This window comes from Haliaeetus albicilla, chromosome 8 (genome assembly GCF_947461875.1).
Source record: "Haliaeetus albicilla chromosome 8, bHalAlb1.1, whole genome shotgun sequence".
NCBI lineage: Eukaryota > Metazoa > Chordata > Aves > Accipitriformes > Accipitridae > Haliaeetus > Haliaeetus albicilla.
Window position 1 is genome coordinate 38,617,044 of NC_091490.1, and position 27,635 is coordinate 38,644,678.

Below are 27,635 nucleotides of genomic sequence, written 5' to 3' on the forward strand. Positions count from 1 at the left end.
CCTTATTCTGTGTTCAAAATTATTTGTGATTCTGCTCTTTATTGGATGCAGGGCTTATACTGGGTCAGTGGGAACCCAGGCTTCTGAAGAATGAGGTGGCAAACTTCAGATCTGGGGGAATCCTCAATCATCTGGTCAAGGGAGATGCATTTGACACCATTTACTTGACCACGTCCTCACCAAAGCCTCTTCAGAAAACTAACAAGCATAAGATGAGAGAAGTCTTCTCATGAATGATTAGAAAGAAACAGTGATGGGATAAATTGGAGCTACCAGTAGAGTCCTGTAGAGATCTGTGCTGTATTTGTGGTGTTCAGTGTTTCATATATGATAAGGGTAAAGGGAAGAATAGTTTAAAAAAAAAAAAAGGTTGTTTGTTCATGATAATAAGCTTTTCAGAGCAATATAGAGGGCCTGTATGAATAAGCAGGAACCTAACTGTGGGAGGTCTTTGAGAGAATTTCTGATTAGGCGATAGCATCAGAAGAAATTATTTGATGTAGGTATATGTAAAGTGAGGCAGCCAGGAGAAAACTGCTAATTCTATATATATACAGTGATGAACTTTGACAGTCTTCACTTAAGGCTAAGATGTTGAAATGGCTCTGTGAAAATGTTAGCTCAGTAGTGCTCAAAAAAAATCAAGTAGTGTTACAGAAAGATTAGAAAACAGAAGAGAATTTCTTAATACACAGAGCTGTGAATTCAAGTAATAACTGGAAAAGCATGGGGGGGGGAAATCCTGCTGAGAGCAAGAGTGGAGCGACATCTCTGCTCCTGGAAGAATCTGAACTGCAGATCTTTTGAGGCCATGAAATAATTGTAAGAAAAGCACCAATGTGTGCTTGCCTTGTCCTTATATTCTGCATTTTTAAGACCTTGTTGTTCACCATGAAGTAGGCACTCGGCAGTTTTGCAGTCTTAATCCCTTTTGACATTGAGCTTTTCAGATGATGCATTGGAGAGGTAGAGAACACCACAGAGTGACTCTGTGAATGCCAGGTCAATGCCTTTCCAGAGACACTGTCAGATTTTTTTAATCCTATTGACAGACAATAACTTCTAATATGTGGGCTTCAAATAATGGAATATTAGTTTGTATATTTCAACTTGTATGACATCTATTGCCATATTTTGATTGAGTCTTCACTTTGGGAGGATTTATTCATGGTAGGTCAATTGCCAGAAACTTAGTTTTGGGCTTGCCTTTAAAAAAAAAAAAAAGGCATCTAAGTGGAGTTGGCTCTGTTTTTTTTAGCTGAGATGGCAAGACATTATGGCCATCAACTTGTAAAAGGAAAATTCCTCCCATTGTGTAACATGCTGCTAGTCCTTTAAAAACTGTAAGTGTGCTAGGTCACATGGCAGATACTGGTAGATCATACTGAGTTCCCAGCTGGCATTTGGAGCGCAGAACTGTGGTATTTAATTCCTGTAGTAGCCAAAATTCCTCCCCCTGAGGACTTCCTCTCTTCTTTGAATCTCCTTATTCAGAAGTAGCAACTCTACATGCATGATTTAAAGGTTTGTTTAGTTCTGCTTGAATCATGTAGTGACATGTGCCTCTATTTTCCAAACTTAGTGAAATGCACATAGGCTTGATGTCAAGTGGTCTACATTCTACATGTTCACTTAGTAAGCATCTTGATGTCTTAAAGAGGCATGCCTGAAGGGAGGGCAGATGAACAATGACTTCTTAAGTTTTTGAGTCTGTAAAATAGTAAAACTATTGTCCTTCCTAAATGAGATTTTAAAATCTGTTAATAAAAACGCCATATGGGAGGAGGATGCTTATTCTATAAGGGAGGGTTGAGATTTGGTTGTGAAACTTTTTGGGGAGGCTGTAGCATTGCAGTTAGTCTAATAAAAGGCATTCATTACTTATCCCTGTTACCTTTGCTTCAGTTATGATATTGCAAGTGGTTTTGTTTCAGTTCTTTCCCTTTCTGAGAGAATTGACCTAAAAACATGTAATAGTTCAAGTTTGTGCATATAGAACACTGTTTAAAAAAAAAAGTATGTTATATGATTAAACAGGAAGCCCTCACTTAGCATTCAGCATTGCTTAATATGTAATTAGATATCTAAAGGGAAGATACTTACAGTGACAAAATAATTTGCCATGATTCTGAGAGAATTCTCATTCTGTAAAACCAGTATGTACTCTCATACTACTAAGTTGAATTAATTTTTGCTTATGTTTGCGTCAACCAGTGCTTAATTTTTAAAGCCAGTGACAACTGCTCACTTTTTGAGGAATTTTATCAGTAGAAGACAAACAGATATTTTTCTGACTTAATAAAACCTGTTTTGTTTGGGTTTTGTGTTTTTGTTTGTTTGTTTTTTTTTTTCCAGTGTAGAGAACTCTACAAACAGTGCAGATGCATCTAGCAACAAGTTTGTTTTTGGACAGAACATGAGTGAGCGAGTCCTAGTGAGTATCCACTGTGTATGAAATGTTGTAATTTTGTGAGTAGTTTGCATTATGGATTCTCGCTCAGGAATTTTGAGAACCTTCAATTATACTTGTCACTGGAGCACAGTTTTCTTTCAGTGGTTTCCCTTGTAGGTAACTTATTTTGAGTGCAGTGTGGGGGTTTCATTATGAGCTATTGTCTGCAACAGCAGTGTTGTCCAGGATTTCCCTGCCAAGCTCTACCAGTGTAAGGAGATTCGAGTGCCTTCTCTGTAGTGCACGTGGTTCCTAAGTCCAAGCACTTTATGGCACAGCTTGCTTCTTTAAATGGCTTCTTCGATATAAGTATTTGAGGGTATTTTATGTTTGCTGTCCTCCAAATTGAGAAGAGTTCAGTTGCATGACTCCCCCAGTGATGGGATTTCAAGTCCGGCAGTAAGGCAGCTGCCTCAGTAGTGAGGTATGATTCAGGAAATTCTCTTTATTGTGTACTGACCTACAGTATAAATTCTAGTGCCCCACTGTTTCCTACTGGTGTTTTTATTGCTATGCTGGTACAAAAGGGAAACATTTAATACTGTGCATTCATACCTGTCTTAACTGCTGAGCAGGGAGTTCAGTCAAGTATGCCTTGAGTTGAACTGTAGCTGAAACTGGTTTGCTTTGATGAGCATAACTTCAGAATAAGAGTTGAAATTTGGTTTCAGTTCAGGGGAAAATAATTTGAAATAGTTTTCAGGTCACACTCTATTCAATTCCTTGGCTGGGGTAGTAGGATGGCTTTTACTGTGAAAGCATGTCATCCCTGGGATTCTTCTTTTGCTGTATGGTTTATAAACACTGGGCCTTCCCTCAGTAACTGATCACTAGTCTTGTTCTGCAAAACTAGTGTATACTTTCTCTCTTCTCTTTACCTCCTCTTCTTTTTGCAATAGAGTCCACCAAAATCAAATGAAGGTAGTACAGAGAGTAATAAGGAGAATGCTGCTACAGAGTCTGGGTCTGAATCGTCTTCTCAGGAAGCCACGCCAGAGAAAGGTGAAAAACAAAATATTATTTTAGGAATGGTAGTTAATTCTTGTTTAAATGATTGCCTTTTTCAATATCCTGTTACTTTATAAAAACAGCATTTTTATGTTGCCTTTACTGTCTACTGTAACCAAAGATGCAGGTTAGGGGTGGGAGGTGACATGGTGGATGCTATAGATTCTCTTGTCCTTTTCTCTGTAATGTTAAACACTTACAGGCTACACTGTCTTTTTCATGGTTGTTCCTGTGGTATTGGGAGTATCTTCAGCAGAATGAAAGTAGAGGGAATTAACAGAGCAGGTACTTGGATGTACAGAGTGTAGAAGAAATGTAGCAGACTGTTTTTTAAGAATTCTATTATACTTCCAGTGACTGAATGTCTGAGTAAAATGTTTATTGTATTGAGTGGGCACACCAAATGCGTTGCTTGAACCAAGAACTGTTTGCTGGGTTCTAGACTTCTATGACTCTTCAGATTGGCAAGATTTTCTGGAAATTTTGGAAGCTATGGGCTTTCTCCAGCAAACTGCTTGCAAGCCAAAATAAAAGCAGAAAATGAATCACACTGTACATCTGTAAGCACAACTGTGTAGCTGGTAGCAGTATTGATACCGCTGGAGCACCTACAGTTATGTAGGCGTCCATGTGTTAGCAAAGGTTTTGAAATACTGTATGTGGGGAGAAAATCTTTCAATAGCTTACCTCTTCTGTCCCTTGTGTCATCTTTTGCTTTTAAGACTTGTTTTAAAAGCAAAAGATAAGCTTTAACTTCTGCTTTAAATTTCAATCCTATTTCTAATGTTCTATTAACATCTGTGTTCTGTACTTTTATTTCTTCAAATTCTGGTATACTTGTGCGAGACCTTTATAAATCTTACAAAATTATATGCTAATCATTCTCAAACTTTCAAAATGTTGTTCAGCTAATAATATTTCAGAATCACTGGCGGAGTCTGCAGCAGCCTATACTAAAGCAACAGCAAGGAAATGTCTATTAGCGAAAGTAGAAGTGATTACTGGGGAGGAAGCTGAAAGTAATGTGTTACAGGTAAGAAACGGGTGAAGTAGAGGAGCTTTGAGTTTAAGGGGATTCATACGGAGGTCCAGTGAATGCACACCACCTGATGCCCTACAGCTCAGCCATCCTCTGTATCTCTAATGTATTTTCTTGTGTTAACATGCAAACTTTGGATACTTATTATCAGATCCTTACTTTGTTGTTTCTTAATTTCCTCTTTCTGAATAAATTTTAGCGTTTGGGCCATCCAGACAATCCTTAAGCATACTTTCCTGAATCCATCACACAAAAGCTCCTATCTCCAAAACAACTATTTGAAGAAAATTTAAATGAACTAAATATTTTTAAGTTCTTTAATTATTGTACTGCTGAAGATTTTATTTTTTTAAAACTCCGAATAGACTATTATGCCAGTAGTCTGGTTTCTTGCGTAGCAGAAACCATAAAACAGTACTCAGGAATTTGTCTTGAGGTACTTAACTGCATTAGTGACATTTTAGAAGGACATTTGGTCATGACTTAGACTCCTGATTCAATTGTGATTTATTTAACATTGTAGTTATTCATTAACTTAAATATACTTACTAACTTCAGTATGTTCTTAATAAAAACATGCAGGATTTTCATGTAAAACTAAGTGGTATCTATTTTTTTCCCTCCTCTCTTTATCCTCCAATTATAGTTTTTTCTTGATCTTTTAAGTTACTCAGCACTTGAACAGCATTATTTTTTAAGGATAGCTCTTTGTTCTTACAGACATGCTGGTCTATTCTGACACCAAACAGATGCATGGTGTCAGTAACTAATGCATATCAGTTACACTTGTATTATCCTACAAAATAATCATCTGTAACGTTTGTCGTCTTGCACTTGTTTTTGCCAGACATGAATGGTCTTGAAGTAATTGTTGTGGTACTTCTCTGTTTCTGTATAATTCAGAAACTCCTGGATGCTTCATGTAACTGAACAAGACACTGAAGAAATGAGAGTTGTGTTTCACTTTGGAAAACCACAACTTTTAGCAGTTGTATACTTAATAGAGGACTGATTTGCATGAATATGTTGTAACTTAAGATCTCTCGCCTAATTTATGTTCTTTTTTTCCAGTGAAATTTAATGCACTGGAATCCTGTATGGGACTTGTATGACAGAACTATGTTAATGTTGCAGAAATGAAGTCTACAGAGCTAGGTGTTCTATGGTGGAGGAAATGAGAGAAACAGAGGGAACAAAAATGGAAATATATTCTCCACCTAGTGCATGCATATATGTGGGGAACTTGAGGGGTGACAATTTGAAGTATGAAACCTCAGCAGTGACAATGAAGATGGATTAGAGGGGGGGATATAAAGTAGAGATGTTTGGCAGAGCAAGAAAAAGGGAGCTTTTATGGGAAGCAGGAACAGTGCTACCATTAGAAAGTACAAAAGGTGTACTTTTTCAAACTGATGAACCAGGAAGGCAGGAAAAATACCTTTTGTTTATTCATGACTTTGTGTGGGTCAGGCTTTATGAATTGATAATGAGCTAACATGTTTGTTCATCCTTTCTTCCTTAATACAGGAAGAATTTTGCTTTGCTTTCATTGTGCTGGGTCTTCCCAGCAACAAATACCACATTCCATGGTGCAAAGTGCACCTAAGACTTTTAAAAGAATTGACTGTTTTAAGATGATAGATGTCTCTTACCCAGTCTCTTATCACAATAAGTTTCCTCTGTGGAAGTTTGTACCTTATCTGAAAATTGTTATTGTTGTTTGATCTTGAACACAGGTATTCTTTAAGAACATATAGCTTCTGTTAATAAACCTTATGACAGCATATTTTGAGGAATTTAGTGCAAAAGAGAGGATGACTACTTTGGTTTCCACAGCTATGAACAGTTTAAAATTCCAATACGAAATCTGAATATTTTTTTAACCAGCTGTAGGTAACTGAATGTGAAATATATTATTACTTCAATCAACCACTATGCTATAGAGATATTTTCTGTTACAGATTCAGTGCAAGCTGTTTGTGTTTGATAAAAACTCTCAGTCTTGGGTGGAAAGAGGTCGAGGACTTCTGAGACTCAATGATATGGCCTCAACAGATGATGGAACATTACAGTCTCGGCTGGGTAAGAGGAACCAGGGGAAATGAGGTACTGGATGACAGTCAGTGCTATTTTCGTAGGATGCTTCCATGACACACAGCAGCATCTGCTTTAGGTTATGTCTTAGCTACAGCAACTCGGAAGCAGTTTAGACCTTTTCTCTTGCTTCAATTTATGACCATTTTCTCCAAAGAGAGTATCTTTTCATATCCTCCTATTGTAGCAAATGTTCCAGTTACTTTTTTTCCTCCATAAAAGCAAACTGTATTTATTAGCAACTAGAATATTTGACTAGAAATTTGTGGTGATGTTCTTCAGATCTGGGATCTTTGCTCTTTGGGACAGGGTGCTTGTGGCAGTGGAAGTCTGTTTGAATAGTGCACAGTTGTTCAGACTGGCAGGAATGTCCGTTAGTCTGAGATTATCAGCTTGGATCCACCCACTGAACTTTGATGTATTAAGACATAAGACTTTGCACTAAGTATCTTTAGATATAACTGATAATCTTTAATAGCCTACATTCTTCTGGTAAAACAGGAATCTTGTCACAACTGTTAAAGGGCTTTCCCTTGATACTCTTCGTAAAGAGACTTAAACATTCACACAATAAAAAGCCATCTTTGCTGTTTTGAGCTTCCTGTTGTGTCTTTTTCCACCTAACTAATCTTGTATGTTGGCTTTAGTGATGAGGACTCAGGGGAGTCTCAGGTTAATCTTAAATACCAAGCTCTGGGCCCAGATGCAGATTGATAAAGCCAGTGAGAAGAGTATCCGGATCACCGCCATGGATACAGAGGACCAGGGCGTTAAAGTTTTTCTTATATCAGTGAGTACTGGTTTTTGTTTGCATCTTAACCTTCCTACTAAAATTGCTTGCTTAAATTGTAGTTGAGGTAACATTCCTATTCTTCTTTGCACACTAACTCCTTACCACTACCCCCACACCAAAGACAAGGGGCTTGGCAGTCTTTGCTTGTCTGAAAAGCCTTACTAGTTGTGAAGAAATGCCATGTAAAAGGCCACCCTAGGAAGCCAGATTGTCCAAAGCATTGGCCATGGAGTCATGGGATCTGTTCCATGCCTACTGAGACTATAACTGTAGTGTAAGATTAATGCAAATAATTTTTTGCTATCAAGGGAAATAAGCATTTCGTAGATTGCTGTGTAATAGTTTAACCAAAATGAGGTCTACCAGAACTTGTAGCACAGGAAAGCTGTCATTGTCTATCTACAGTGTGGGTGGACGTATAGGTGCTCGCTGGAAGTGAAACACCAGATATCTGTCAAGAACATTGTGTTAGTAGTTAAGGATAACACATTTTAACTTTGATTTTCTTTTAATACAGAGTATTCCAAGCAGTAGCAGGACAGTGAAAGTGATTTCTGTGCTTGGTAAACAGGGAAACAGCAATCCCAATTAGAATTACTAAAACACTTGGGAGATCATGATACAGTCAGCAAGAAAGAAAGGTCATTCCCTAATGTCTGCTAAGAGCACTTACAGATTTTGAGAGGTCTGAACACATTCTTTTGACTTACACTGATTCTACACAAGGAGTTGCTAAAGAATTAAGTGTTCTTATGGATCAGAAATTAAGAGAACAGCAACAAATAATCAGCTTCCCCTGTGACATTAGATTTGTAGGACTGGGGTCTGGAGTTCCAGAGTGGAACTTAATGATACCAAATATCCATTGATAAAGAAAGAGCAGTGAAATTAATGGATAACTTCTCAGCATTCCTCTAGATTTGAAAAGTTTGAGTTAATCTGTCATCATGTTATTCACTATTGATTTTAGTATTGATGAAGAGTACCTTGTATGGAACAATTTATTCACTGCAGCTCATTGCAGGGGAATTTTGCAGATACAGAGGTTACAGACGGGGAGGATGGAAACAATTTTTAATGAAAATCGGGATAGTTACCTTAAAGTTAACTTGGGGTAACAGTAGTAGTAGTTAATATGAGGACTTAATTGACATGGTGAAGACAGAGTTTCATAGTATTTGAAAGGAGTTCCCTTTTAAATAATATCCATTAAATACTTGGTTTGATAAGCCTAAAAATTGTTTCTTTTGAAGGCATGAAGTGGCCATTAACCTTTGTCCAGGAATATATGGTTTTTTACTCAGACACAAATGCTTCCCTCTGAAACAGCTGATCGGTATAAAAGAGTGTAAAGAAACCAAACAAACAAGAAAACCCCTGGAATAATCACCTGCCTGACTGCATGTCCATTCAGTTTTCTCATTATATCTTATGCTGAAACTTTGTCAGTGCATCATGAAAACAATTAAGTGACTTGATTACGATTAACTAATGTGTGAAGTTGAGTGATTGACAAACCTGGAAAAATCTGTGCAAGACAAACTTTTTAATTAAGGATCTTTTTAGCATAAGCTTTTGGGAGGTGTCAGGAAAGCTGTGTGACTGCTGGTTGAAGAAAATTATACAAAATCAGCTAGTACTCATTATGTTAGCCAGAGAAAGTTGGTGCTGGGTGGAGAGGAATATACCCTCATCATCAGAGTTTAGTATATCTAGCATCTTGCTATGTATACCACAACCTGTTCTGACCTAGTTTGAAAAACCCTGTATGAGAAAACTGAAAAGTAGATTGTGAAATTTGGCATGACTGGTATGTACTATGTAAGCAGTGTTTTTATTCTGTTGTAATTCCTTGCACCTTTTTCTTGTTTCTGAATATTAAAAAAATGTAGGCAAGCTCTAAAGATACAGGGCAGTTGTATGCTGCATTACACCATCGGATTTTGGCCTTGCGGAGTAGAGTGGAACAAGAGCAAGAAGTCAAGAATGTAGCACCTGAGCCAGAGGTAACGCAATCAAATGAGGAAGACAGTGATGATGATGTCATTGCACCTTCAGGATCAGTTGGAAGTGGTAAGCAAGAAAGACAACAGTTTCCTGTTTTCCATGTGTTTTTCTTTAAGGCATACTGTCTTCTCTGTAATTGTATATTATACATGTACTTTTGGCCTGTTACTTCTCACAGGTGTTTGTGGAATAAGACTCATTGCACAAATGGCCTTTTTGAATGCAACTGTTTCTTGTTGCTTCTCCAAACTGGTAAAAAGGCCCCTGTGCTGCTTCCATCTGAGTTACATGTCACAGTTTAGCAGAGGTTATCTGTGCTTCAGTTAGTTCTAGTTTTGTTTACAGGATTTTTAAGGGGTGGTTGTGAGTTTCATTTTTGCCTTCAATGTGGCTAAGGCTTGCACATAAAACCTGAGATTACTGTCTTGGACTACTTTCAGCCCGCAGGATCCAGACTGACCCTTGGGTAGAATGCTATTTGGAAAGCAGAAAGTTTACAAAGGGGCATGGAAAGAGTGTGATTAATTTCATTGTACATGAGGAGACCATAATTTAAGAAAAGCACTAGTCTTCAGTTTGAGGAAGGCTTCCTTCTGTACTCCTGATTTGGGAGTCATCTGTGCTTTGCGTTCCTATGGCTTAGAACATCCAACCTTTAACAGAGACCAGTCCTCTGTCCTGATTCACTGCAGGGGAAAAAAAGAAGGGAATTAATACGAACATAAGCAGTAGGTAGATTGAAGAGGCTGGAAACTGAGCTTTTAGGCTGTGGGATGCTACTGGGATCCCCAAACCAGCTCAGTCAAGAACATAAAATTCTGCAGTGGACAGAACTTACTCTGGAGAAGGAAGATGTAAGGGAGGGGAAGGGGGAACTCTACAGTGCTCATCTGTCATTGAAATCCTAAATCTGAGACTGCTGTAGGCTTCTCAGGTAGGGCTTCTTGTTGTAAGGCAAGAAACAAAAGATACTTCTTATGACAAAGAACTACTTTGTTTGTTTCAGGTCCTAATGATGAAGGTGACGGGCAGAATGTTGGCAGCACATAGCAGATGTGAGCCGATCTGCTTGCAAGGCTGCTATGAACACCATCTTGCAGGCATCTCTGGATACCCCAGGCCAGCTATTATTTCAGGCAGTGTTGAAGGCTCCAGGACTTCAGAACTGTGCATCCCTGTTCTGTTTGTTTGGTTTTTTGGTCTGGATCAGTAGATTCCACACAAAAAAAGCAGACTTTGAAACTACCTGAATGTGGTTTGGGACGTGAAAGCTCATCATATTGATGAGCCAAAAAAAAAAAAAACCAAACATTTCCCCTCTTCCTTGTAATTGAAATGGCACATTACAGCTTGTCACAGCTTTTCATTGGGACCTTTTTGACTGTTTCTTCAGTAGTTCATGTCTTGCAGGCCTCCGAGATAAAACTTTCCGACACAGTTCCAACTCGAATTCTGCTTTCATAACCCCTACTCCCCCTTATGAGTTTCGGCCACCTGCAGGGAAACCGTGTCCTCACCAGTTCCTACGCTCACTGACTGCCCTTTTGGGTTCATTCTCTTTTTGGACTGCAGATGGGGCAGACCATGTTTTTACCTTTTAATCCCAGAGTAGGTTGTGGACACCATTGTTCCCTGTCTAGTGGGTTTGTAAACAGAGAGAAAGAAAACATTGTGGTTCACAAGAAAAGCTTTTTTAATGCGGTAATAAGAGACTTTAAAGTCCACAGGACGTTTTGCTAACTCCTTTTCTTTCTTCCCATTTCATTATTATTATTTGGGGATTTATATTGTGGTGATACTTTTTTATTTTAGTTTTTCAATAAGATGCTCTTGTGTGTTGAAAAAGTGAAACTATTGTTTTGTACTGTTCTTTTCTGTTACTATTTAAGGGAGAGCTAAGCCACTATATATAATAGATGTTGCATACAATTTTTCTTAGAAAATTATGTTTCTGTGGCTACAGTAAAGTGTAGGAGGCATACAGGTTACACCTTCAGAAAAGTTGATGAGGAAACAGCTGTTAGCCCTTGGAAGAATAAAATAGGCTCATTTAATGAGCTCTGTCAGCCATTAAAATAAATCTGTATAATAAAGCAGCTCTCATTTAATGGCTTGATTCAACAAGCCATTTAAGCACTTGCCTGACTTAACTACATGTGAATAATCTTACTGAAGTCAATGCAACTATTCATGCTTAAAGTTGAGTACATTTTTAAATATCGTGCTGAATTAACGGCCTTAAATAGAAAATTAACTTCTAACCCTTCCTGTCCCTGTTCTGTTTCCTGAAGTCTTGCAGCATGAAGAAAAAGGTAATATTGCCAGCTTTGAATAGTTTGGGCTGAAGGATATTGTATTCTGTTCCACCAAAATAAAAGCAAGAATGTGTTTTCCTGTGTGTAATTCTGAAGTACTCCTACTGTAACCATAGCTCACTTTTTGCTTTGGATGTTTTCTAATCACTTGGGCCTTTTGTGTGACAGTTGAGTTTTATTTTGTTATTAAAACATATGGTATATTCTTGTCCAGCAAAGTTGGAATTTGGTAGTCACCAAGAACAGTGACCAGGTCACTTTCACTATAAATTCCCCAAACTTTTCTATTTCCTTTATAAATACTTTACTGATAGATAATTTCTCATTTCCTTGCTCTTTCTCCTGTAGGTTAAGGGAGATCTAAAATGCACCATTTAAAATTAAAGGGGAAGAAGCATTTAATGTAGCATGAATTGAAAATTAAAACCCAGGTTGTAGCACAAAAGCAACTTTGAAATTATTCACATAGCAAAACAGTCCTTATTGCCTCTATTTTCATGAAAGATGCTTTTCTTCACTGGGAGTCAAGAACATGTTTTTACCTGTTATCTGTTGTTAACCACTGTTGGAGACTTAAGTTTTTGGGGCAGGGGGGTGCTTTGCTTTTCCTGGTAGCCTGTTGAAGGAACCTCTTGGATTACTTTTCTGGGGAGTGAAAAGGGCTAATGATTAGCTGTGCCACTGCATTTGTGATTTCTCTGGATGGTCTGCTCATGCCTTTTTGCATTTTGTTTTTTTTCTCCTTAACATTACAAGGTTTTTTAACCATGCACAAACCTATTGATGGACCCCTTCTCATGCAGCTCATTAACAGAAGCACAGCATGTTTCTTAATACCCACCCACACAATTGTTTCTGCATCACAAGGTCTGGGGAACTATTGTATTTTCAAATGTGATCTGCATTTTGGATCTTGGATCTTTTTACATGAGAGAGATACTCAGATTTAAACTACTCTTTTCAAACAATGTTGCAGCATGAAGCTGCTTGTTGTTGTCAGCATAAAGAAAATTAGTAAGGTGTCTTGGTCAGCAGGGCCTACTTGTGGAGAAACAGGTTTTACTTCGTGGTCCCAACTCCATGGGGTCTATGCAGAGTCTCACTTTGAGGTGCATTACCTAAAATGAAATTGATGGTGCATGAGGATTCAGAAAAATGGAATAAGCTTGCTTGCTTTGATGAGGTTTAGTGGTGGTATACAATCACCTACAGCATTCTAAAAAAAAAAAATAATTTGGCAACTATTTACTGATACAAATTTTATTTCAGCTGGAATCTTTGCATATATGTTTATAGTGAAGAGAGAAATATAACTGTGAACCACTAACAGAATTGGCTATAGACTGAGTTCAGGCCCTGCCCAGCAAGATGTAGTTATGCCAAAGCAAAACTCTTATTTCACTCTCTGCTTTAAGCCTTAGTAAACTAGTGACAGGTAAAGCCAGATGATGCCCATGTGTTTTGAAGGATTTATGTAAGACCCATATCAAAATGTATGTGGGAACTACATTAAAACTTTCATCAGAAAACAAGCAAACAAAACACCCCAAGCCCTGTGTTGTATTTCCTGTGCTGGGCAATGGCTGTTAGAAGGGAGGTTGACAACAACCAAGTTTGCTTTCCTACAACAATCTTCCCCTTTCACCACCCTCCTGCTGCATCTTTGCTCTTAGGTCTGTTGTTAACATATGTTACTGTACTTCTTGTTCTGGCTGCTGACTGATGTGGGCACAGCCTTTCAAATTTTCCTAGGGGAAAAAAAGATACTGAAGAGTGTAATAAAATTGAGCACATCTGATGGGGAAAATGTTGCAAGAGTGGTGGTGTTACTAAAACCAGAAGTAAACCTCTTATCCATAAAATTAAAAATAAGATTACACCCACAGGAAATACGAACATTAAGGTAAGAAAATGTGTAGTTACAATATCTTTCTGTAGTCCAGTTCCCAGTGCATGATGCACTACTTCAGAGAAGACAGGGCAGGGAAAGATCTAAATAAACTAGTCCTCAGCAGTCCTCCACTGAAACCAGGCTGGGCAGATGTCCAAACTGTTAGAAGCCTGCAGGAATAAGAAACCTCCAACTTTGTAATGACTCTCTCCCTTGTTCCCAGTCACTGAGGTATCAATCAATTCCATTGCTTAGGTATTGCTGCCATTAAATGACTGTTCCTAATGCGTCCCATTCTGCAGTTTGACTGGCTTCTTGTTCTCCAGTGAGTATAGAAAATGGTTTATTTCTAGAAACGTTACATATTTGAAAGTTTACCATGTTTCCCCGTAATCTTCTCTAGTTTTAGGAATTCAAATTATGATAATTGCCATAATTTGTCATGCAAGATTTCATTAAACTGACTTTTCACTGTGTGTTTTTCTCCCCTTGTTCTTTGGTCTTTCTGTGCACTGACTTGCTTAAGCTGAACTCTCAAGTCCATTATGCGGGTAGCAGATAAATTCAGACAGAATGTATAAAGGTATTTTAACTTTCCAGGGTAATTCTTTTCCTCCTGTGAAGATTAGCACAGAGCAACAGAGGTGCTGAGAGAATTGCTAAGCTGAACTCCTAAAGTCAGTCTTAATTCCTATCTGTTAGGTTATGGTACAGGTATCTTGCAAAGAAATGCTCAAAGATAATTTCTGTAAATGAAAGTCTCTCATTTAAAGATAGTATTCAGAGTTCCCTTTTGACTACCTCCTTTCAAGGGCTTGATAACAAATTCAGCTTTCATATCTTTAAGAACACTGGTAATTCTGTTGCTGGTGGTAGGCAGTGAATGCCTTTTCTAAGGATACTTGTGAATTAAATGAACCAAACCTGATTGCATTCTGGTGGCTTACCTTTGGCTTCTAATGTATCCTAGGAAAAGCAAAGTATTAAATGTTGTATTTTATGTCCTCCTGTTCAAGAGACCAGAAGGAATCAGTCAAGCCCCAGCTGCTGCTGGTAACAGTGATCCGAACAGTTCATGCCAAGCCTCAGTGTCTACTAATTGTACCCCTGGGAAATGCTTTTTATATTGACCACTGGAAAGTAGCTCACTAATTGTAGTCCATTTGCAGACAAGATAAGATTCCTGTTCTGGAGAGTTCAGAGCGTAAGTTTAGATGCAGATAGGAGGTCTATTGAATAAGGCCATACAAAAAGCTGCCAAAAGAGAGGAGGGTGGGGAAATGTTTTGAATGTGACTTGCCGGTGGGTGGTTCTGTCCTCAAGTTTCAGAGGCAGAAGGAAACTAAAACATCTGCAGCTTGTAGTATGATGGCAACTCACTCCCCACATTTAACAGTTAAGGGAACTAATACTCTCTGTATTAGCTAAGTGGTTTGTAGCCATGGTCTACAGTTAATTGTAAAATACTTCGAGTCAAGTTAGATGCTTTAAGAGTAATGTTACTTACCTAGATTGATTTACATGTGGCTTTCCCTGGAACTTGCCCGTTCGTAGTAAGGTAACTGTTATGTTTTACTGTAACAGTTCTCTAATGAGTACTAATTGCCTAGGCTGTGTTTTACACCATTCAGAAGCCTGAGGACAGGCTTCTGAAAATAAACCATAGCAGCAGTGTGCCAGTCCCTAAGGTTAACTGTGGTCTATAGGTGAGACATGTTAAGAGCTGCACAAAAACAGGTGCTGTGTCTTGCAGCTACGTACAGGCACAGGAGAAGTCGGGAGGAGTCTCGGTTCCACCTCACTTGTCTGTGGAAGGAGTGGTATGAATCCCCTGCATGTAATACACATTCAGAAGAGCTTTTAACAGCTACTTAAAGGTTAGAATGCTATTCGTTACTTAACGGTGTAGAGTCTTATCCTATGCAAGACTTAGTGGCTTCCATATGTTTATATTGGGGAATGAGTATTTGCACCGTATGCCACCATGCAGTCATGGCTTTTCTAGTCCTGCTGTCTGAACAGTCACACAGCTTGTTGTCAGATGTGCTTAGAAGGGACTTGGCAGGAGGAATAAAACTGCCCTATAAACTGCTTTCTTTAATAAACTGCCAGTGAGTACTTGATCGGTGCATTTGGTTTTGTGTTTGTAAGAACAGCCACTTTTGGGGGCACGGAGGAATCAGTAGAGTGGCCTTGCTACAAGGGACAGTGCAAGACCAGACTGAGCCTCACTCTGTTGCTGATATACCCCATACCAACTCATTCTAGAACCAGCGCTTGAGACAGATCTGGAATGAAGGTGATGTATCTGCCCTGCCCAAGGTCCACGCCACCACAGCAGCTTTCTGGTATGCCAAAGCCAGGGGCTGAGTCACAGGTTGCTACAGGGCGGTGATCCCTGGCTGTCCCCCATTCTCTCCCTGCTGACAAGGCTGGGGAAGTTCAGACCTCGCTGCCACCTGGCATCCCCCAGTGCTGTCCTAGGAAGCAGAGTACTTGTAAGTGCTGGTAACAAACAGCTATTTACTGGGATAATTTGGGGGCAGTAGCTAGCTGCTTTGAGCTCCTATCCCAGAAAAGGGGTGCTGTAGAGGACTCCATCATAACTGGGAAATGCACAAAGTATTTAATGAGATTTTCACATAAACGCAAAAGAGAAGTAGAGGGGTGAGAGAAAGCTTGAGCTAAGCATCAATCCAGTTATGGCCTTCTTCCATTTAGTTGCTGGAGTTATTTCAATGGTGGGGAAAAACAGAACTGGAAGAGCTTGGCTTGAAGGGATGTCACTGAGGAAGCATGGTAGTGAGTTGTTGAATGTTTTTATTAGCAAACTGAGAACTAACTGGAAAAATAAATGCATACAGTACAGCCTACGCTACAGTGTGGCCTAGGTAGGTGTGTCAAAACATCCTTATTATTTCAGAAGGAAAAAATGGAGATACAAGTATACAGAGAGAGCCAGAGAATTAGAGTCTTGAAAATTCATTAAAAAAATCCAAGTACTATTTAGTTATAATTGTAGCTACTACACCCACAAAACCAAACCAAAACGGCAAAACCCCACAAACCACCCTGAAACAGCCAGCATTGAAATATTAAAGGCTCCGAGCTACGGGAAACGTATGTCGTTTACGTTTAGACACAGAGCTGCAAGATCTAAAGGCCCCCTGAGAGCCACGGCCTGGGTGCGAGCTGAAAACGTGAAGCGCCATTACTCTTCTGACGGATTTTCGAGGGCCCGCCAGCCGGCGGCGGGACAGCTGACCGTGCGAGCCACGGCGAGCGCCGGGACGAGGTCCGTGGCCGGGGGACGGCGCCGTGCTGCGGGGACACCGGTGCCGGGGCGGCAGCACCTCAAGCTGGCTCAGCCTTCCCCGCCGTGAGAGACGCCGCCTCCCGCCCGGCCTTCAGGGCGGTGCGGCGCCGACATGGCGGCCGGGGCGGGGGCGGGGCCGCGCCGTTCTCTCGCGAGAGCTCGCCGTTCGCTGGCGCCCGTGCCCTTGCGGCGCCATGGCGGGCTACTGGGATGGCCCCGAGGGCGAGGACTGCGCGCGCCGCACCTGGCTCACCACACGCGTCGGCGCCGCCGCGGGTGAGAGGATCGGGGCGACCGCGGCTGAGGGGACCGGGGCGGGGCGGGGGGGGCGGCGAAGCGGGGCCCGGGCGGTTACGAGGCGGTACGGGCGGGAGCCCCGTCACCGCCGGCCGCCCCCTCACCGCCGGCCGCGGCTCTGCTGACTGACGCCGTCGTGTGTTGCAGGCTTGGTCGGGACGGCCTACCGCATTATACTGCAGCAGCCCAACTCGGCCCTGGCCGCCTTGCAGATGGCAGCCGCGGACAGCGTCACCATGGGTAAGGGCCCGGGGCCGCCGTCCCCTCCGGCCGGCGGTGGCGGCGACCCGCGGGCGGGCGCTTCCCCATCGGTCGGTCGGTGTACCGGGCCGCCCTGCCCGCCGAGGCCACCTCTGCCTTTGACTTTGTGCTCGGTATCGGGTGGTGGTCCTCCTCCGCACGCCTCGGAGGCAGGTGGTTGTTTTAAGGATGGAAGCCGAGAGCCGCAGTGGTACAATGGCTTGAAAGACGCGCAGAGCTTCACAGTTGGCGTTTCCTTTTGCGGCGTTTCCTCTAACACACTACCTACATGTCAAATCGGAGTAGAATAGAACAGAAGTTACTCACACGTGGGTAGTATTTTCTGCTGGATAAGGTAACACCAGTAATATGGGCGATGGGGACCGGAAGAACTTCTGGGTTAATGCTTGAGATGGAAGAACAGCCATGTCAGCTCAGGCTGAAGGTGCATCTGCAGCAGTCTCTGCCTCCCATGTTCTTTATGTAAAGACATGTTCTTTATTTGCAGTTTAGGTGATGCATTTTTTGCAATCTAGAGTAAAAGGTACTTAGTATTTGCAAACTAGCTTGTTTAGGGCCAAAAGTATAGTGGAAGCAAACTCATTATTTTACTTCATATGTTTAGGCATTGCACTTAATAAATCACACTTGAAGAGCGAACACAATGGTTTTGATGGCAAAAGGAAAATAAATGTGGGGTTTTTTTCCATCATGCTGTGTAGCCAAGAAGAAACCATGTAGTTGTCTTGAATTTGCAAGAGAAAGTGGACACTGAAGAAATAAGCAGGCAACTGAGGGGGCTATTCCAGATGCAGGTGCAGATCCGCAAGACTGAAGCTCCCCCAGCCCCTTGGCAAGTGCACAGTTTTCTTCTCACCAAACTCATCTTGTTTTTCAGTCTAATTTAATGGCTTATGTCACCTCTGTCTCTCCCTGTGCACTAGTGCTCTGAACTGGAAGCTGGTTCGGTTCACAAGCAGTTCAGATCGGCATTTTTGAGTTGTTCAACTCTAAAACAGGACCTGGAATCTCCTGTAATGAGTTGAGTCATAGAAGGTCATTGTGATGGACTGGATAATGTAACCAATTATGACTTCAATAAATCCCGTAATCCTAAACCAGCATATTGAATCCTCTTACCAATTCTTGAACCTGAGGAAGAGCTTATCCTGTCCACTGTTAAGGGGCCAGACCTCATGGTCTGAAGCAATGTGTTTTGCCTACAGACTCCTGTAGTCCAAAGCAGAGGAAGCAGGGAAGCTGAAATACAGTCCTTGGTCTGTGGGTTTTGTTTCTTCAGTGCTCTTTTCAGTTGATTTTAGGATCAGCATAATTGCATTTTCTGCTGAAAAACTGCAGAAGTTTGTAATGTGAGCTTGCAGTTTACTAGTTTACCATAGAGATTGAAAATTTTTATCCTGGACATTTTTGTTGTTCCCAAGAAAGATGAATTGAAATCTGCAGATGCTGCCTGGGAGCCAGTTTCACGTTTCGTGATCAAGAACCTGTATTACAAACAAAAAAAGCTTCTTTGTGTATTTGCTTGACACAGTTATTTGCCAAAGTTTGCAGTTATATCGATGTAGGGTCTGATGGGATGAGGTGTGTAATTCAGTGGACAAGACAATGCTACTTTGCAGTTTCTTAGTTCGATTCAAAATTCTTAATTCAATTTCAAAATCAGTTTACAAAAAGAATAATTTAAAAACTCAATCCATTTTTCTACTATCCAAAAATCATTGCAAGCCCCAGGCAGGCAGAGGAGTAAAGTCCTAGGACAAACCAACCTTAAGGAGAGCAGACCTGTCTGAGTTTCTCTAGCTGATTCCCTGTGAGGCTGGATTCACAGGGACTTGTGAGCTGAGTTTCAGCACAGAGCTGAAAGAGAGCTCTGCTCTCTCCTACGCCCTGGGGGAACGTGCTACAGAGAAACCTGCTTCTCTCTTCTCTTACGATCTGGCTGTTGAGGGGGTGGCCCATTGTGTCATCTGGAAGGGCTCTTATTAAGTCTAAGCTAATAACCAAGCTGGATGTGGTGGTGTTTGTCCATAGCCATTTGAATGCACCTGCCTTGTGTGCTGGCAGACAGCAGGGTTCCTGGGGATCCGGCTAACGGCTGAGCTGGACCTGCTTGCTCAAGACCTGTGTGGTACACAGGTGGCTGCATGGCTGGACCGGAGGAGGTACCAGAAGGAACTCGCTGGGATTTGTATAATGCTGAGTCTCACCATAGTGGCTAGGATATGATGCCCCTGGGTAATCGAAATCAGATCTTGCTTCATTTTCCTCTTTTTTCCCAGAGGAGCTGTTGTACAGTACTGTGCGTCTCAAAAATGTGCTTTGTATGTAATTCTCAGTTCCTTGAAGAGTTTTGGTTTGGTTTTTTACCTCTTGTTTACAGCTACACTAGGAGCTGTGTTTGGCGTAACTACCTGCCTCAGTGCCGAAATCCGAGAGGAACCAGAGGATCCCTTGAACTATTTCATAGGAGGCTGTGCAACAGGAGCTGTCTTAGGTGCAAGAGGTAAATGTAGATAATGCCTGTAACAAAGTGAGCCCTCTCTCTTTCTATTAGGGAAAAATGTAAAATAATCTTGATGTCAGGCTTATTTGGTAAATATTCATCTCGGCATCTGAATTCTATTTCATGCCAGTTTCGTTGATGCTCCATTGTACAGGTCTGCTAAAATAAATACTGCTACAGAAGGACACCAGAGATAACATCAAGCTGATTTACAGAATGAAAAGAGAGTTGACCCAGTACTGCCAATTATAACTAGCAGTCATAACTTGAAATTGCAAGATATGAAAAACTAATTGTGGAAATCCATATTTTCCTGGCAACAAATGTGATTTATTTTACACACAAAATATAATCTAACATCTGCCTTGTGAATTCTTCATGCACTTTAAGGGACAAGCTGTATCTTGCTGCTGTTCCTCCTATGGCATCTTGTCAGGGTAGATTAACTCCTGCAGGTATTTATGCAGCTCTGTTTTCTGTAGGCTTTCAGACTCAGTGTTAAAGATGTGAAGGATTTACTGAAGTTGTAATTGTGGTGAAATAGAATTTATCTTCAGTTTTCCTAGTTGCTGAGCTGATGAGAATTTGAAGCAGTGGTTGTTACTTTTGTCACTGAAATAAGCAATTTAAGATTGCCTATGTAAGGAGATGGGGTAGTGGATTATAGAAATTGGTATTTCAAATTGCAAGCTAAAAGGATGAGAACACTTAATTTAAAAATTAGTCACTTTTCTGATTTCTCTTGGCAAACTGTCACTGATGGTCAAGGGACTGTGAGTAGCTCATGAAAAAATTGCAGAGTTTGTCGAGATCTACTGTATAGTACTTGTGCCCTAATAGATCATTTACAGTTTGATGTGTTTTTTCCAGTTCACAGTTACATGACCGGTACCACGGCATGTTTGGGGTTTGGAATTACCGCTGCTCTAATGAAGATAGGTAACAAGGAGGGCTGGAGGCTGACGGGACCTCCCAAGCTGTAAATGTAGCCTTTCCCCCCTGCGAACTGTCTTTTGAATGCTGTATGTAATAAGAAGTTGTGTAATAAAGATACTGTCAAATCAGCAGTTGTCACAAAATTTTTTTGTCGTCCAGCTGTTTACAGTGTTTGGGCTGAGACACAAAAAAGGTGGAGCTGTTGGAGAGGAAGCTTCTTCTGCTGCTCCTGCTGAGATTTCTAGGCACTATGCTTCTGTCTGTATTGTGCATGCAAGCTTGAGAGGTACAATTACTGTTTTCAGTCTGGTCTTTTGGGAATTGTTCTTGTAGTTTTGAGTGGGTCCTGCAGGATTTTTTGGCAAGGGTTGGGATTGCACCGCACTGAGACAAGTAAGATCAGTAAGGGTTTGGAGTCAAAACTTCTGAAGAGGCACTTGGCTCTAGGTTGATGATGAGGAAGTTGGGGTGGGGAAGGTAGGTATAGATTGCCCATAACAAAGTGTTCAGGAGCCCGGGGGCTTTCTCCAATAAGCATTTAAGGAAGTCTAGAGCCCACAACTTCAGGATTAGAATGGGGGAATAGCTGAGGTTGAAGGGACCCCTGGAGATCTTCCTGCTCAAAATTGGAGCAGGTTGCTCAGGGCTGTGTCTGGTTGAATTTTCTGTGTGCAAACAGGCACATCCAGCAAAGCCACCAAAAAGGTGTAGAGGGTTGAGGCACAGGATGCACAAGGAGCAGTGAGAACTGCATCATTCAGTCTGGAGAAAAGAAGGTTGAGGGCTGATCTAATACCATTTTTTCACGACTTAATGGTTACAGAAAAGGCAGGCTCAGGTGCACAGTAAAGGATGTGAAATAACAAGCACAAGATGCAGAAAGGGAAATTCTAAGTAGATGGAAAAAAATTCTCACAGTTGGGATAGATAAGTGCTGAAGAATGGACTTGGAGAGGCTGTGAAATCATCTTTGGGAGGACACAATTCAACCAGGCACATGGGAATATGAGGGTACAGGGACAGAACATTTGGGGATGGGGATGGGAGTTAATAGAGACAGGGAAAACTGGCACTAGGGGAAGCAGGGATGTGGGGTAGGGGAACACAGGGAGGTGTGAGGGGAGGGGACAGGAGAGAGGGGAACAGCAGTCAAGGAGATTGGGGGACTCAAGGACAGCAGAGGGGACAGAGTGACACAGGGGGACACGTCGTCACAGCCATGGCAGGCTGTGCTTCTCCCTGGTATGTGCTCTCTGTGGGCACGTGGGGGTCCTGGAGGGTGCAGCATGGTCCTGGGGGTGCTTGGGGCTGGGCCAGGGTGGACCAAGGGGCTGATGTCCCCATGTGCTCCCTGGCACCAGGGCTGGGGGAGCCCCGGCTCTTCAGTGTGGGGGCCAGTGGGGCTGGGCTCCAGTTCAGGAGCACAACCGGTACTGGTGGATGTGTCACCACCCGTGGTGCTGGGGGAGCAGGGGGGTTGTTTCTCCCCCACTCAAGGACTTTTGAGGGGGCCCTGCTTCACCCTGGGCTCTGGTGGTGAGCAAGGTTTAGGAGGGGGCTGATGAGCCAGAGACCGCTAACAGGGCCTGCCCGGGGTAAAACCCGGGGTTTACAGCCCTGCCTGCACCTTCCTGCTGCCCAAGAGAGGGAAAAAACTCCCGGCAGCTTCCACCCACCCCGCTGCCTGTCCTCAGGGGACTCGAGTGTCCCTGCTGCCCTGTCCTGGGACTCCGGCGCCTCGGACCTCCCTCTGCCTGCACCTCTCCCAGCTCTCGGCCGAGGCCACGTGCCCTGTCTGGGCTATAATTACCCGGGCACATGCCTCTGGGGTCACAGGAGCTTCCCGGAGCGGCAGCAGGCGGTAAGGGGGGACGAGTGCATGGCACGGCACAGCACAGCACGCAGCAATGCAGGACACGGCATACAGCAAGCACAACGCTGGGCTGCAAAACGCGCGGCTTGAGCGAGGACACGCAACACCGTGCAAACACAGCAAGCGACACGTGAGGTGCCACTCGTGACGGGGAGGGGGGGGCAACAGCGTGCAGCGCACTGCGGTGTGACGCAGCATGCCACGCGAGGATCAGCACACCCTGGCAGTAAGCGGTGCAAGAGGGAGCACAACGTCAGACACAACTCGCAGTGCAATGCATTGCGACATGCAATAGGCAGCGCGACATGCGACAGGGAGCGCACAGCAGACGCTGCCAAGCACCAAACGGGTGGCACAGGTGGCTTTGCTGGGGAGCCATGCCAGGTGCCAAGTGGCTCTGCCGCTGTTGGAGCACCAGTAGTTTCGACTATGGGGCAATGGTTAGGGAAGGGCTTGGTGGCTTCTGCTATAGGACAGAGGGTTTGATCATTGACAGTGGACTGAGCTGTGGGGCAGCAGCGTTGGCTGTGGGTCAGTGGCTTCATCCTGAGGGTTCAGCAATGAGGCAGATGGGGGACTTTGGTGATGGATCCAGTGGCTTTCACTATGCGCAGTGCCAGCAGCAAGACCCCGTGTCCCCAGCCAGGACTTCTTCCATGGGCCAGAGGCTCTGGCTGTGGGGACGGCACCCTGACCCCCCCACTCTGTGTTCCACAGGCAAGATGTGGGTTGCAGAGGGGCCAGCCCCAGCCCAGTGGAGCCTGCGGGATGCGGCCCACGCCAGACACTTCCTGGCCACGGCCGACCACCTCCGCACCGCGGGACTGCTGGTGGACGTGGCCGTGGGCCCGGAGGGCGACATGGCCCATGCCGTGGTCCTGGCCTCCATCAGCTCCTTCTTCCTCCGCTTCCTGGAGAGCAGGACCAGAGAGCTGCGCCAGGGCCCCCCGCCCAGCCTCCCCCTGCCACCTGGGGCCACGCTGTGGGGTTGGCGGGCCGTGCTTGCCTTCGCCTATGGGGGAACTGTGCCCCACGGCCGGGAGAAGGAGGTGGAGGAGGCTGCCCGGGTCCTCGGGGCCCCCCGGGTAGTGGCTGCCTGTGCCCCGCGTCTGGAGAGTGACCCCCAGGAGGGGGGACCTGAGCCCCTGGAGGAGCAGTGGGAGACACTAAGAGCCATGGAGCAACTCCATGCCAGCGGCCTGGGCTGCGACCTCCAGCTCTGGGCAGGGGACGAGGTCATCCCAGGTGAGCCGGGGGTGGGGGGTCCCCCAGGAGGGGCTGAGGAGGGGGACAGGGGACAGCCGGGCCCTCTGCCAGGCACGCTGGGGGCTGAGGCTCCAGGTGCGGATGAGGAGCGAGAGGTGCCCACAGGGCTGGTGTCCTCGGGAGAGCTGGGGCTTTGGTGGGAGGGGGCCAGGACACCCGAGTTCCCAGGGGGCTGCCCAGTGCAAAGGGTCCCCTGCTGCCTCCCACCATTCTTCCTCCTTCCCTCCAGTTCAGCGCCTGGCCCTGAGCTGCTCCTGTGACTTCTTCCGGGCCCTCTTCACTTCTCCCATGCGGGAGGCCACCCACGACCCCGCTACCCCGCTGGCCACGGGGCTGTCCCCAGCCGAGCTTCGCCTCCTCCTCTCCTTCGCCTACACGGGGGCGGTGGCAGGGCCGTGGCCTGCGGTCCTGGAGGCAGCCGAGACCTCCCTGCGCTACCAGGCCTGGGGGCTCCTCACCCTCTGCCTGGATGTTTTCACTCGTGGCCTGACCCCAGAAACTGGCCTGGACGTGCTGGCCTTTGCTGTGGCTTACGGGCTGGCCCAGGTGGGCCGCGTAGCAGAGGACTACATCTTGGCCACCTTCCCCAGTGTGGTGGCCACACCGGCCTTCCTGGATCTTCCTGCACACCTCCTAATCCGCCTCCTCCGCTCAGACGGTCTCAATGTCCTCCATGAACTGGAGGCCTTGGAAGCAGCATCACGGTGGCTTATGGCCAATGGAAATGGCCAAGAGGATCTAGCCAAGGAAGTCCTGTCATCTGTTCGCTTTGCCCTCATGTCCGGCCGGGAGCTGAAGAAGGTCCCGTCGGTGGCTGCAGGGGTAGCTGACCCAAAGGTCCTCCGAGAGCTCATGGTAGCAAGTTTGGCCCCCATGGCGCAGCTGCCATGCCGGGTGCGTTCCTTGCAAGAGGTGCTCGTGGTTTGTGGTGGAGACAAACTGACGGCCAACCTGGCTGCCCGGAAGCCCAGCCGACACCTCTGGTTTGCTCACCGCTACCTCAGTGCTGTGGGTCTGGTGAAGCAGGTGGAGTGGCGGGCACTGGGACACTTTCCTGATGGCCCACGCTTCCGCCATGCTGTAGCTGTTGTGGGCAACATCCTCTACGTCTTGGGTGGAAAATGCTACTACGGGGTCCGTGACACCCTGGCCAGTGTCTATAGGTGAGAGCTACAGAGGAACTAGTGGTTGCATGTAGCACCAGGACATTGTGGGATCAGAGGAGGTGTTGGTGGAGCTAGAGCTGCCCCATGGACCCAAGGCATTGCTGCATTGCAGTTGGTCAAGTGGGCCCAAGGCATTCTGGGGCTGGTTGGGTGTAGGACTAGGAGGTGCCTTCCCACTCTGGAATGTGACAGGCTCTTTGGGGGTAGGGCAGGGAGGCTCCTACCTGGAGATGCCTTAGGGCATTATGGGTTTGGTATTGCCCAGAAGGAGGGGATATTCCCATGCAAGGAGACCGTGTGGCTCCAAGGCTTTATGGAATTGGCTGGTTGTAGGTGGGTTGTTGCCCTTAGCAGTCCCCACATCACTTCGTGGCATTGTAGGTAACAGGTAGCCTCTTGCCTCTTTTCCTCTCAAACCCAGGTATCAGCCTATGGATGATTCCTGGGAGCGCCTGGCCAGCATGACCTGTGGGCGAAGCTACTTTGCTGCTGTCGCACTAGGGGATTTCATCTATGCCCTGGGGGGCAGCTCGGGGGAGATCTACTGCACAGACACTGTGGAGTGCTATGACCTGGCCAATGATATCTGGAGGTGAGACTGCTCCACATAGACTCCTGCTTTCCCCTGCCCCAGGAGACCCTTGCGTTGGCCAGTGGTGCCCATTGAGTGGTCCTTGGGTCACTGATCCTCCAATGGAGAATGGGCCTACAGTGGCCTTTGGGAGAGGTCTACTAGGTGTTGAGCAACCATGTCCCTTGGGGGTCACTGGGTGTTGGCCAGTGTTGCCTATCGGGTGGTGAATGAGTTTTTGGCAATAGTATTCACTGAAGGTCTGTTGGCCACTTGCCAATGAGACAAATCATTTAAACATTTTCCAGCTGTCTTCATTGGGTGCGCTGTTGGGTGTTGGCCAATACTGTCCATTGAGGGACTCCACTGTGGGTTGACCAATGATGTCTTTTGGGGTCTACAAAATGTTGAACAGTGATGCCCCTTGGGCATCCATTATGTGTTAGCTGATGCTGCCCACTGAGGCTCATTGGGTGTTGGCCAGCGTTGCCTGCTGACCAGTCAATGGAGCCATGGCTCACTGGGGAACTCCTGGGCAGGCAGTCACCATAGGATAGCCGTGCTTAACCTGCCCTTCACCCCCCCCCTCTCTCCTTGCGCAGGAGGTGCCAGCCCCTGCCAATGGCTCTGTGTGGGCACGCGGCGTGTGCCCTGGACGGTACCCTCTACGTGTCAGGGGGGTGTGACGAGGCCTGCCAGTGCCAGGCGTCCTTGCTGCGCTACAGCCCGGGTGAACCTGCCAAGCTCCTGGCCCCCATGAATGGCCAACGAGCTGGCCACATCATGGAGGAGGCGGGTGGGCAGCTCTATGTGGCCGGGGGGCTGTGCCAGCGGGACGGGCAGACTGGCTACAGGGACCAGCTGGCCTTTGAGGTCTACAGCCCCAAGCTGGACATCTGGGTCCTCCTCAGCCCCCTGCCCCATGCCCATGTAGCTGGGGGCGCAGCTGTGCTGGGGGGGGAACTGCTCATACTGGGAGGGTACAGTCATGAGACCTACAAGGACACCCACTTGATCCATGCCTACCAGCCAGGCACCCGGCGCTGGATCACCCGGGGCACCTTGCCCCATGCCTATACTGACCTCCAAGCCTGTGTCCTCATTGTACCGCCTGCCTTGCGTGGTCCCAGCTGCACTGAGGACCCCTTGAGATCACCTGAAACCCCCAATAATACCTAGGGGGGCTTACAAGCTCTGCACCCCATACTGGGATCCCCAGGTAGCATCCATGGGCACCTCTATGGGACAAAATTGCTCCCAGATCCTCTCCCAGAATGGGTTCCCCCTGTGGTTTCTGGTAAACCCCCACCCCCAGGGTACATGCCGTAGACTGTAGGGACCCCATGAGACACAAAGACTCACCACACAGCAATCCCATGCCTCCAGGAATACTCACTCCCCTGCCCCGAGCCCTTCACTGGGAGCTGGGGATCCCCCAATTTCCTCCCACACTTGGGTTGAATAAAAGTGGCTCCTGAACTGCCCATCTGGGTCTTGTTGTTTCTGCTGGGGAACCCAGACATCCAGATGCTTCTTGCAAGGAGCAGGAGACCAATGGCCTGAGTGTCCTGGATGGGTGGTGGGGACCAGGAGGTGGGTGGAGGGCACTGGGGCTCTGGGTGCCTGTGTTCATTGGGCATGGGGGAGGGTGTGCCTGTGTCTCAGGATTGAGAGGCATCTTGGGGTGCATGGAGGATCCTGAGGAAATAAGAGAGTTCTGGGGGTGCCAGGGTTGGGGGAGGTAGGTGGCAGGGTAGATAGGGGACACTGGGGGGTCCTGGGGGCTTTGGGGTTCCTAGGTGGTTCTGGGAGGTCTTGTCTTCCTGGAGTGACCTGGAGTGCTTGTT

At 45.3% G+C, this 27,635-nt stretch overlaps 3 protein-coding genes across 5 annotated transcripts in view; all 3 read left to right on the top strand.

The window, feature by feature from the left end:
• RANBP3 (RAN binding protein 3) overlaps nt 1–14,075 on the top strand; it is a 50,829-nt gene extending 36,754 nt beyond the window's left edge. For both annotated transcript variants that reach the window (XM_069789987.1, XM_069789988.1), the window contains 7 exons: nt 2,356–2,434; nt 3,352–3,454; nt 4,369–4,493; nt 6,461–6,581; nt 7,241–7,383; nt 9,279–9,459; nt 10,400–14,075. In XM_069789987.1, coding sequence (XP_069646088.1) covers nt 2,356–2,434; nt 3,352–3,454; nt 4,369–4,493; nt 6,461–6,581; nt 7,241–7,383; nt 9,279–9,459; nt 10,400–10,443 — 796 coding nt within the window. In that variant the 3' untranslated portion in view covers nt 10,444–14,075. The remainder of the gene's footprint in view (nt 1–2,355; nt 2,435–3,351; nt 3,455–4,368; nt 4,494–6,460; nt 6,582–7,240; nt 7,384–9,278; nt 9,460–10,399) is intronic.
• Nucleotides 14,076–17,035: 2,960 nt separating this feature from the next.
• Nucleotides 17,036–21,040, top strand: NDUFA11 (NADH:ubiquinone oxidoreductase subunit A11). Its single transcript, XM_069789989.1, has 4 exons — nt 17,036–17,191; nt 17,360–17,452; nt 19,854–19,976; nt 20,847–21,040. Exons 1-4 carry the CDS (start codon nt 17,110–17,112, stop codon nt 20,957–20,959), a joined length of 411 nt encoding a protein of 136 aa, XP_069646090.1. The 5' UTR covers nt 17,036–17,109; the 3' UTR covers nt 20,960–21,040.
• Nucleotides 21,041–22,777: 1,737 nt separating this feature from the next.
• KLHL33 (kelch like family member 33) lies at nt 22,778–27,272 on the top strand. 2 transcript variants are annotated; one of them, XM_069789991.1, is made up of 5 exons: nt 22,778–22,920; nt 23,503–24,030; nt 24,281–25,214; nt 25,639–25,809; nt 26,391–27,272. In XM_069789991.1, exons 2-5 carry the CDS (start codon nt 23,508–23,510, stop codon nt 26,965–26,967), a joined length of 2,205 nt encoding a protein of 734 aa, XP_069646092.1. In that variant the 5' UTR covers nt 22,778–22,920; nt 23,503–23,507; the 3' UTR covers nt 26,968–27,272. The 2 variants fall into 2 exon arrangements, with proteins under 2 accessions (XP_069646092.1, XP_069646093.1); XM_069789992.1 differs by having other exon boundaries at nt 22,778–22,915.
• Nucleotides 27,273–27,635: the final 363 nt, after the last annotated feature.

What these genes read in the sequence shown, in the direction of transcription:
- NDUFA11 (XM_069789989.1), top strand. Translation starts at nt 17,110, where the DNA reads ATGGCGGGCTACTGGGATGGCCCCGAGGGCGAGGACTGCGCGCGCCGC. An exon ending in ACGCGTCGGCGCCGCCGCGG is followed by an intron (nt 17,192 to 17,359) that starts GTGAGAGGATCG and finishes CGTGTGTTGCAG; the next exon opens with GCTTGGTCGGGACGGCCTAC. An exon ending in AGCTGTCTTAGGTGCAAGAG is followed by an intron (nt 19,977 to 20,846) that starts GTAAATGTAGAT and finishes TGTTTTTTCCAG; the next exon opens with TTCACAGTTACATGACCGGT.
- KLHL33 (XM_069789991.1), top strand. Translation starts at nt 23,508, where the DNA reads ATGTGGGTTGCAGAGGGGCCAGCCCCAGCCCAGTGGAGCCTGCGGGAT. An exon ending in AGGGGACGAGGTCATCCCAG is followed by an intron (nt 24,031 to 24,280) that starts GTGAGCCGGGGG and finishes CCTTCCCTCCAG; the next exon opens with TTCAGCGCCTGGCCCTGAGC. An exon ending in CTGGCCAATGATATCTGGAG is followed by an intron (nt 25,810 to 26,390) that starts GTGAGACTGCTC and finishes CTCCTTGCGCAG; the next exon opens with GAGGTGCCAGCCCCTGCCAA.